Genomic DNA, 11,213 nt, shown 5'->3' on the forward strand with positions numbered 1-11,213 from the left:
GTTGTTCCTCCCTTAACTAGAGGTCTCAGGTTCAAGCTCTGGGTATGAAAAAATTTTTGGTAGGGAGCGCTACCCCCGAATGGGGCCATATACGGTGCGAATTCGATATAGTCGGGTTTAAATATGGATACCGGATACCAGATAAAAAAAAAAAAAACTAGAATTACTTTTTATTTGTTTAATGTTCAATTATTGGTTTTAGATCTTTCCTTGTGTTTGTGCCAGTCTAAAAAGGAATAATACAGTAATTGCCCACCAAGCACAAAGAATACTCTTTTGTCATGCTGTGTTTTAAATTTTCTTTTATTCCTTTATTAAAGATGCTGGTTTTGTTCTTTATGTCCCACTAAGAATGTTTTTTACACAATTAATTAACCGATAATCAAGTTTCTAACATTTCTTTAAAAATTTCCTAAATACCTTTTCAAGAAACAAAATCCCTAAATTTGGTCCCCCCCCCCCTCTATATGTGTGTAATATTTAAGTTTCTGAAAAGATATAATCCTTAAAATACAAAGCCCGTTATTGTAATATTTTCAAACAAATATAGTAATTAGCAAGATGCGATTAATTATTTTATTACTCCTCCTGTCCACTTTAATTGAGTTTTTAGATGTTTTAACATATATTAACGAATTCACTTTTTAATATTAATTAACAATAAAATTAATCATGAAATATAAATAATCCTGATAAAGTGTATTTTTTTTTTACTGGGTCTTATACGTATCCAAATTAGTCGAGTTCTAAGACAGATATCAGAGACCTAAAGGAAAAAAAAATGAAAATTTAGGTATCTTTAAATTAGCAAGGCCCCATTGATAACTCAAATGTTAAATACCAAATCAAGAAAAGGTTGTCCTTTTTTCCACCATTTTCTCTTTCTCACTTCTCTTTTTGTTTAAAAAACAAGATTGATCATTAGCAGGTACAGGTTAGTACAATGTGGTCAGTTTCACTAAATTGCACATGTAGTTGTGGATTTGTCTTTTGAGCTAAGCTCAGCTGTGGACAGCTACTACACATCTCAAACTTTGGGTCCCACTTTACTGATGATCCATCTTATCACCACTAATCGAACGGTCTACATTTGATCATAACAATAGTATAAGAAATTTATTTATTGTTGGGTAGATTCATCGTACACTTCCGTATTCTGACAACTTTTTCTTCTGAAACGGAGTAGCTAAATGGAAGAATTTTACTGCCAGTATTATTATTTCAAAATTTTATTGGGCTTAGCAATTATTCTTTTTTTTTAAAGCTTGCCACTAATAGAAATTATAATAAGAAAATTAAGAATTATTATCTAGGAAAATTAAGAATTATTATCTCAAGATAGATAAGATCACATACTTAATCAGAAGCTTCGAGTTCGAGCTCCGGGACTAAGAGCCCGTTTGGACATAAAATTTGATGGAAGTTTTTTCCAAATTTTTTTTACTTTTTTCCGAAATCTGTATATACATTTTGGAAATTTTCGAATTATTTTTCAAAATTTTCACTCACAAAACTTCAAAAACAACCCAAACTGAAATTTATATTTAAACACAACTCTAAATTTTAAATACCATTTTTATTTGAAATTTTTTTTCACCATTTTTTCAAATTTTACAATTCTTATGTCCAAACGCCTGCTAAAAAAATTTCGATAGGAAATGCTCCCATTTAAGAGATCTTATGCGGTAGGACTTCAAATACACTGAATGGGAAATAAAAAGTCGAGAAAATTGTAACAGAAATGTGATATATTTGAAAAGAAGGCAAAAAGAAATCCTCACATTGAATTTAGTTATTAAATCTTCACGCACCACATTTAACAATCTAGATTTATCCAATCTCCACATGAATTTAGTTTATGCTCCATCCGTATCAATTTAAATGGGGTAGTTTTTCTCGGCACATAGTTTAAGTAAAAAAAAACTTTTGAAACTTGTGGTCTTAAAAGCTTAGTGAGATCATGACATTTGTGTGGTTATAAAAACTTCTCATTAAAGATAAAATAGGTAAAATGAAGAGTTTATAGTTAAATTATTTCCAAATTTAGAAATGTGTTATTTATTTTGGAACAAACTAAAAAGGAAAGTATCTCATCTAAGCATACAAATTAAGGTCAATTAGCTTTATTCTTTATTTTCTTTTCCTTGAATGCAAATAATAAGTATTTTACTTTAATATTAAACTTCGTTATTTTTATGTTTTCACAAATAATACTAATGCTCTTATATCTATATGGAGTACAAGAACAAGAGAATAAGCATTAAAAGCTTGTCTTTTATACATTTTATTCAACATGATGTACAAATCACATTTGAATTAATTATAATTAAGTGCTAAATTTAAGTAAAGATAATAATAATAATAAATTCTGTATAATTTCACAAATGGTGTAAAATTTAAGTAAACATAATGATATATATTTTGTATTTATTGATATAATTATTATACATTTTTTGCCTTCACTTCCTCCACTCCTCCGCCCATCTTGCACTTACCTTAGCCAAATTTTCATAATCTAAAAGTATTGTAAGTTGAGATTCGCAATTAGAGGTTTGTGGTTAAGTCATAGAAATAAAATAACTAACTATAGTTAGCTCTTTGTCCCCTTTAGTGAATCAAACTGTGGGACATAAATTTCAATTAATCAGATTAGTAAATTGCGAGAACCGGAAGTCAATAAAAAATGCCTAATTTCCAAAGTTGCAAGTATACGTACATTAGCAACTTACTGCAAATGATTTAAGTTATATATATTGTCGTATAAAAAAAAATTCGATTTTTTTTATAGCAAGTAAGTACTTAATTATCATCTTTACTAGATTATAGATTATCAAAAAACTAACTATTGTGTAAATTTTATAGACTCAATGCATCACTTAAATTCAACAGTAAAATGTCAAGCGAAGCTTCTATATATGGAAGAAAGAACCAAAAGAAAGGAGTGATACAGTAGACATAAAGAATATATACACACACAAGTAACGTGTACAATAATGAGTACAGTTACTACAGTATACACATATGAATTGACAAAAGAAAGTGTATAGATATGCTTAATTTTAAAAATAATAATAACAAATATAGTGTAATCTCATAAGTTGGTTTTGAGGAGAACAGTGTGTACGCATAACTTATATCTGCCTTGAAGGTAAAAAGACTGTTTCTGATACATCCTCGACCACGAAAAAAAAAAGTAATAACGACAAGAAATAATAAAAATTTAATAATAATAAAAGTATAAGACAAACACTATTAGTCGACTACCTATTAACCTTTTATATTCATTCTCGACCTCCAAATATTCCATTTATGTCTTCGCTAAGCTGAAGCAAAACTTTAATTTTAAAAAATGCAATTAATATTAAAAAAATAAATGGTAAATGACGCCGACCGCCAACCAAAACAAAATTCATTGTTGGAGACTTTTCTTCTCCATGCTGCAGGCCACCAAAAAAGACTCCCCCTTGTCCTAACACCCCCTCCTCCCTTCCACCCCTCTTTCCTTTCTCCTCAAATTTCTCTCTGAAATTCTTCAACTTCACTTGAGTTTTCAGACTTGCTTTTTGATTTTTATTTGTTCATAAGAAGACACCCTTTTGGCTTTCTTGGTTGTGGGATTGTTGATTGAGCCTGAAAATTTAAGGTATGAATGAGTAAAGACTGAATTTTTGAGTTTCAATGGATCTTTGATTATGAAGTTGAGTTTCTAACCTGCCTTTTTGTTTGTTCATAGGAAGATACCCTTTTGGATTTCTTGGTTTTGGAATTATTGGTTGAGCTGAAACATTGAGGTATAAAATGAGTAAAGATTGATTTTTTTTGAGTTTTGTTGGATCTTTGATAATGAAGTTGAGTTTCAAACCTTCTTTGTTGATACTTATTTGTTCATAGGAAGAGACCCTTTTGGCTTTCTTGGTTGTGGAATTTTTGGTTGTGTTGAAAATTTGAGGTATGAATGAGTAAAGATTGAAACTTTGAGTTTTGTTGGATCTTTGATTATGAAATTGAGCTTTTTTGGTTATTATTTGTTCATAGGAAGATACCCTTTTGGATTTCTTGGTTGTGGATTATTGGTTGAGCTGAAAATTTGAGGTATGAATGAGTAAAAATTGAATTTTGAGTTTTGTTGGATCTTTGATTATGAAGTTGAATTTCAGACCTGCTTTTTGAATTTTTTTGTTCGTAGAGAGATACCCCTTTGTCCTTTTTGGTTGTGGTTTTTTTTAATTGAGCTGAAAATTTGAGGTATGAAATGAGTAAAGATTGAATTTTGAGTTTGTTGGGTCCTTGATAATGAAGTTAAGTTTCAAACCTGCTTTTTTGGTTCTTATTTTGTGCATAGGAAGAGACCGTTTTGGCCATTTTGGTTGTGGGATTGTTGATTGAGCTGAAAACTTGATGTATGATATGAGTAATGATTGAATTTTAACTTTGTTGGATCTTTGATTTTGAGTGTTTGAGTCAATGTGTGCAGCCTGATTCTTGGTGGGTTCTTTGAATTCTTTGATTCTTTGTTTAGATTCACCACTTGGATATAGGGTGTTTGGATTTTCAGGTGAAATGAATACCATACGAGTAGAAGATTTGTCAAAATTCATTGTTTTATGTCTTTTGTATGCAATTTGTCAGGATTCTAAGTGGTCGGTTATCTAATAGTTTAGAGGATAGCATTATGTCACTTCTTCTTGAATTTTATTGAATCAATCTTGATCATCGGAGAAACGTTTAGTTTCTTTATGGTACATTTGAATTCATTTAATGTAGGACTTATTATTATTATAGCCACTGCCTGCTGGAAGTTCTTGCCGCGAAGAGAGAAAATGTCGGGAGGAGGTACGCAGAACAGCTTAAGAAAAACCCTTGGAGCACTTAAGGATACAACTACTGTCAGTTTAGCTAAAATTAATAGCGGCTATAAGGTAATGATATTCTTTTGCTGCCTATTCTCGTTCTATTTCCATTTTGGGGTGCTCTCTTAATACCTGTTTCCTTAATGTTCTTTAGGAATTGGATATTGCTATAGTTAAGGCAACGAATCATGTTGAACAGCCAGCAAAAGAGAAGTACATAAGAGGTAAAAGCATCAGATCGTCATGTTATGGAGATGTAACTTACTGAATTATAGCGATAAATGCATCCAGGATGGGACTTGATAGAATTTTTCGGTTCTCATTTTCAGCCATTTTTTCTGCCATTTCGGCTACCAGGCCTCGAGCTGATGTTGCATACTGCATTCATGCTCTCGCAAGAAGATTGTCGAAGACGCATAATTGGGCGGTATGAATAATTAATTCAATATAGTAGCACCTTTTTCATGAAAGATAATTATAAGCATGTCCCACACCTTTTAGATAAGTAGTCTTCAAAATACTGATTTGACAAAGTCCTTTAGTTTAATCTTTGTTCCTTATTTACAGCCTCACAAATTACCATAAAGATTCTAAGAGTAGACGTGAGATACAACTGCTCCATATGGCTTTATTTGTAAACATTTCAAGATAGATATTCGTTTTACTTTTCTTTTCTTTCCTTTTGCACGAGAGACCAGGAACACACAGGGAATTTTTGTATTCCAAGCCTATAAGCTTGCAATTTGGGTAACTGAGTTACAGTCCAATACATGCCATGTTATTCCGTTAATTGCGCCGAAATTTCCAAGCGAAAAAGTACTATACATTAAATAGGGTGTTAATTCCCTGTTCATTAGCTTCCAGGTTTCCAACTATTCGACTGAAGTGAACCGATCCACATAATTACCGCATTTGAAGCAACAACTTCCTCCAAGAGTAATTGCTTTCTATTTTAAGGGTTAGACGAGTTAGGATTCATATACACTACCCCTTGGTCTAGGCCACAAAGCGAAATGTAACAACTCATCTATGGTTGGGCAGTCAGTCCATTGTTCTTATGCCACACAATCTCTCTTCTTGGATCAAGAGGGACCTGCATTTAAGGGGTATATCACTCTAAGATCCTCAATAGGGTAATGTTCGCGTTGCAGCATTCTAGTGTCTACGTCAAAACTTAGCAACGCCAGCGGTATTGTACTTTTGTGAGTCACGAGGTGAGTTTCCACGGCTTCTCACTTCTTAAGGGTAAATATACACATTTGAACGTTATGTTGTCATGGGATTGTGTAGCTTTTAAAATGTAAGACGACATTACACTGTTTAGTTTGTAAAGTATAAGGCAACTTTACATCATAGCATCATGATTCAAGAGAACATTGACGTAACTAAGTTCCTATGAAGACCCATTAAGATTTGGATCGTCTTTCGCTTGTTCATGTTGAGATCCAATATATTAAGAGCTCTTATGTAGAGCATATCAGATAAGGCAACAGTATGCGTGCTGTGTACTTAGTTGTTCTGTCTACTGACACATGATACTGATGGCCTCTGACCTTAATTTCATTGGTGAGGACAGATCAGATTATAAGCCCGTCCTTTCTGAAACTAGCTTCAGTCGCAAAGGACTAAATATCGTCTTGCTTTTTTGAAAGGTCTAACTTTTGGAGCTGAGGAATGATGTTGATAGTCAAGTATTTGTTTGAATGTTTAAGGAATTATTTTGCTTTGTTTTAATATGCTTGGTTTCACATCAATTCATCAAGCATAAAAGCTGATCGCGCTTTGAATAACATTGCTTTCTTGATAATTGATAATCTTAACTCGAATACTCTCCAAAGTTGATGCATAAAGCACCTTTACTGATTCATTTGTCACTGTCGATTGTTTACAGGTTGCGCTAAAAACATTGATCGTCATTCACCGCGCTTTAAGAGAGGTGGACCCTACATTCCAGGAGGAACTTATTAACTATGGTCGCAGCAGAAATCGCATGCTTAACATGGCTCATTTCAAAGATGACTCTAGTCCAAATGGTATAAATATTATCTACCTTTTTCTTGCTTATGGAAAGTTGGCCGTAGTGCTCTCTGAAATTGAAAATTGCTCTGATTAACTCTTCAGCATGGGATTACTCTGCTTGGGTGCGTTCGTATGCCTTGTTCCTAGAGGAGAGGCTGGAATGTTTCCGAGTGCTGAAATATGATGTGGAGACCGATCGTCCGGTAAGAGAACCATCCCTTTTAATCTTTTCCAATATATACATATGCATATACATACATATATATTAGATATATATGTGTGTGTGTATCCACACAATATATGTGTGTGTGTGTACCTACATATTATCTTTCTCAAAAAAAAAACAAAAAACATATGTATGTATCAATCTTCTTATATTTAGATGGCCTATCTCTGTGGATATTATCGGTCTTCTATATTATGAGGATCCAGTTGCTTTCTATACAAATCTTATCTTTAGGTGAAGTGAAATATCGAGTGTTGAGATTTCCTTATATTTTTGATGCATTTAATGCAGAGAACTAAAGATCTGGACACACCGGAGTTGCTTGAACAGTTACCAGCCTTACAGCAACTTCTGTATCGTATTATCGGCTGTCAGGTATGTTACTCTTCATAATCAGTTCGATATGGTGGTTACTTTGACAAAATGTCCTTGATTTAGAGCCCGTTTGGACATAAGAATTTTTTCACTTTTTTCGAAAAGTTATCACTTTTTTTCGAAATCAATGTTTGGCCATAAAATTTTCAATTTTCACTTGAAGATGAATTTTGTAATTTTTCGAAAATTTGAAAAACTACAAAAAGTTGTTTTTCAAAATTTTCACTCAGATCACTCACAAAACTTCAAAAACAACCCAAAATTATATTCATGTCCAAACACAACTCTAATTTTCAAATACCATTTTCACTTGAAATATTTTTTCACTTTTTCTTGAAATTTTACGATTCTCATGTCCAAACGCCCACTTAGAATTTTAGATTAGCATATACGTACATTGTGCTTAAACTTATGATCATGAAACTTTCGTGCAGCCACAAGGGGCGTCCGTTCACAATTTTGTGGTTCAGTTGGCACTTTCAATGGTAAGTGATCTGTTCATTGATTTATCAGAAACGATTGATGTATTTGTTTTTTCACTATCTGATTGCTTATTATAATTTTGATAGGTTGCTTCAGAGAGCATTAAAATCTACAACGCTATCAGTGATGGTACAGTTAATTTAGTTGACAAGGTAGGCTTTTCTTTTGGTTATAATATAGATAGTCTTATTTCTCCTCTGTAATAGCTAAAAACGGTTAACTGAGTTATTTTCTTGACAGTTCTTTGAGATGCAACGGAATGATGCTCTTAGGTCTCTTGATATATACCGCAGAGCTGGTCAGCAGGTACCATCCCGAGAGATTATTTTCAGAACCAGCTAATATACATCAAAACAGTTCGAGTTACTGTGTTCCTTTAGGAATATAGACACCTTTGCTGACACATCTCCATTCATTTTTAGGCTGAGGCACTTTCAGAGTTTTACGAAATATGTAAAAGTATTGACGTGGGACGTGGCGAGAAATTTATTAAAATTGAGCAGGTACGATATGACTTTTCTAAAAAATATATGCAATTCTTTTTTCTGATTGCGATTGTAGATGTCTTCCTAATCCTTTTGCATTTATTTATTATCAAGCCCCCTGCATCATTTTTACAAGCAATGGAGGAGTATGTGAGAGAAGCACCACGAGCTTCTACCGTGCGGAAAGATTCGGTAAGCAATCTTCTCTCACGCCTTGATAAATGTCAATTATCTCTGGACGGAGCTAGTATACATAAACGAAATACTTATATTTATTTATGTTTGACAAGCCCCCTCACGTGCGAATGTGATTCTTTTTCTTGGGCGGAGCATGTGAAAATGCTTTTTTGAAAATAATGCAGTTCAAAAAACTGAGAGCTTATGATATGTACAAGTCTGTTTTACTCCAACGAGATCTTAAATTTCTATGCAATTTATATTCAACTTCCAGGAACCCAAAGCTATTTTGGCTATTGAGTACAAAAAGGACTCAGAGGTCAAAGATGCTGGCTCCCATTCTCCCCCTCCACCTGAACCTGAAAAGGAACCTGAACCAAAGCCAGAGCCGGTTAAAACGGAAGCTCCGCCAGCAGAACCTGCTGATCTTTTGGTAATAGTTTCAAGACATATTTTATCTATAACCTTATTGTACTTAACTCTATGATTGGATATTTAAAGCCTCATTTGTCCCTAGTCTTTGGATGATCCTTCTCCAGCAGTTGCAGAACTAGATGAGAAAAATTCTTTGGCTTTAGCTATCATACCAGTTGGTACGTGTTTCAAAATCAATTGCACCATATACATGTTCGAAACTCGTCCGAGCCTTGTTATTCTGACTCTTGGTGCTGTCACAGGCTCTAGCAACCCACCGGCTTCAACCGGTTCAAATTTTACTAATGGAGCTACAGGTTGGGAATTGGCTCTTGTCGAAGCTCCCAGCTCGAATGAGAGTGCCACTACAGCTAGTAAACTGGTACAATTACGCGTCTTTCTCATTTCGCTGCTTTTAATCAGTGCCCATTGACTAAAAAATTGAATGAATCGTATTGTAAGAGACAACGTTATGGTTTCACCGTCTTGAACTTGGGGGGGCTAAAGTAATGGATGCAAGTAGAGGTGCATGCAATCTTCGTACAATGGGTTCAATTGAACCCAATATTTGCGATACAGAGCATAGATATTCATGTGAAAAACCTATGAAATTTAAACAAACATTGAATTTTGAATCTATAATTTCAAAAGTACAATGAGTTTAGTCTAAGAATATTAAAGGTTGAACACATCAAGTTAAATCGTGGATCCGACCCATTATGCAGAAGATTTAGATGCACAGGTGGACATTTTCGTCACATGTATAAAGAGCCATACTTGTACTGACGCTTCCTAATTTTGTAAAAACTAGGCCGGAGGACTTGACAAACTTACGCTAGATAGTTTGTATGATGATGCAATGAGACAAACCAACCAAAATGTGAGCTATAATCCGTGGGAACCAGCACCAGCAGCTTCTCAAATGATGCCGAACGTAGGATACGACCCGTTCTACGTCTCCAACATGGTGGCTGCCCCAACTAATGTGCAGATGGCAGCCATGGCCAACCAGCAACAGGCTTTCATGTTACAGCAACAACAACAACAGATGATGATGATGACTCCCCAACCACTGCTAACTGCGAATCCTTTCGCCAACCCTTACGGAGCAAATGCCAATCCATACGGCCCCGGTATGCCTGTACAAGCATATAATCCCTATAATACTGGCCTCATTTGAGCAATTTACAGAGAGAACATGTTGCTGCATACAGCTATTGATTTTGATACTCAGAAGATATTGATGAATAGATTTGTATCACTGCAGGAGGTAGTGTAAAATTATTTGTTAAATATTTAGGTAACTTTCTTGGTTCATTCTTTATTTGCAAACATCGCTGGAACGCTCAATAATTCTTGACTCAATTTTTTTCTTCTAAACCTGCTTATTCTCGGGTTGGATTTTCTTAATGCCATTTGTTGGCTCTTTTATCAGTTTTGAATTTTTGTAAGATTTGTATTGTGAAACAAATTTGCTTAGTGATTGTACATGATTTGCATATGAAATGTGGTCCTTTTGTATACTCTCTATTTTTACTATCTTCTTTGTATGAATTCTTCAAAGGAACTCTTCTATGTTGAGGTATATTTGGCAAGAGGTGACTAAAAATATGATTCTTTTGTGCCGTTGTTTAACTTTTATCCTCGATTAAGGAATTTGTGCGAAGATAGTATTGGAACATTAGTTTTCTTGCCAGGTTGGCACAACTTGCCTTGTCTACAAGTTAGAGCGACGAGGTATAACTTTAGTACAAATTGTTTACAAATTTCTTTTGGGACAAAACTTGCCTTGTTTACAATTATGATGAACGTAATTTGAACATGTTGTTAACAGGTTTTGCCAAGTCGATAAAATTTGTCTATAATATTCAATTATTCACAAGTTTTGTTGAACTAACTCGATTTTTATATTATCTTCATTCTATATATCTTATGAAACGCTAAAAAAGTAAAATAAGAAATGGCGATAATAAACATTACCCTCACTCTTAACATATTATGTTCTTGGGAGACATGATTGTTCATAACTTTTAATGGATTAACCTCGTTAAGAGTCGTTCTTTAAGGAACAAATAAGTTGTTCTATGTTTTCGTACAAAAGAAGATTATTTAAATACTTATATTCGAAATTTCACTTATCAAATTCCATTATGAAAGTTATAATTTTTCTGAAGAATTCGCCGT

General features: G+C 33.8%; 1 protein-coding gene across 5 annotated transcripts; it reads left to right on the forward strand.

Annotated features, from left to right (window-relative positions):
* Positions 1 to 3,388: 3,388 nt before the first annotated feature.
* On the forward strand, positions 3,389 to 10,552 carry LOC107782807 (putative clathrin assembly protein At5g35200). Of its 5 annotated transcripts, none has more exons than XM_016603746.2 (19): positions 3,389 to 3,643; positions 3,734 to 3,791; positions 3,892 to 3,949; positions 4,036 to 4,092; positions 4,783 to 4,919; positions 5,005 to 5,074; positions 5,180 to 5,277; positions 6,742 to 6,883; positions 6,972 to 7,072; positions 7,387 to 7,470; positions 7,905 to 7,955; positions 8,040 to 8,105; positions 8,194 to 8,259; positions 8,376 to 8,456; positions 8,553 to 8,630; positions 8,890 to 9,048; positions 9,133 to 9,208; positions 9,293 to 9,411; positions 9,841 to 10,552. In XM_016603746.2, the coding sequence occupies exons 5-19, from the start codon at positions 4,821 to 4,823 to the stop codon at positions 10,207 to 10,209; spliced, it is 1,659 nt and encodes a 552-aa protein (XP_016459232.1). In that variant the 5' UTR covers positions 3,389 to 3,643; positions 3,734 to 3,791; positions 3,892 to 3,949; positions 4,036 to 4,092; positions 4,783 to 4,820; the 3' UTR covers positions 10,210 to 10,552. The 5 variants fall into 5 exon arrangements, with proteins under 5 accessions (XP_016459232.1, XP_016459243.1, XP_016459238.1 ...); XM_016603752.2 differs by having other exon boundaries at positions 3,392 to 3,643; positions 4,765 to 4,919; XM_016603765.2 differs by lacking the exon at positions 4,036 to 4,092 and having other exon boundaries at positions 3,399 to 3,643.
* Positions 10,553 to 11,213: the final 661 nt, after the last annotated feature.

Source organism: Nicotiana tabacum, chromosome 9 (assembly GCF_000715075.1).
Source record: "Nicotiana tabacum cultivar K326 chromosome 9, ASM71507v2, whole genome shotgun sequence".
In the NCBI taxonomy this organism is placed as follows: domain Eukaryota; kingdom Viridiplantae; phylum Streptophyta; class Magnoliopsida; order Solanales; family Solanaceae; genus Nicotiana; species Nicotiana tabacum.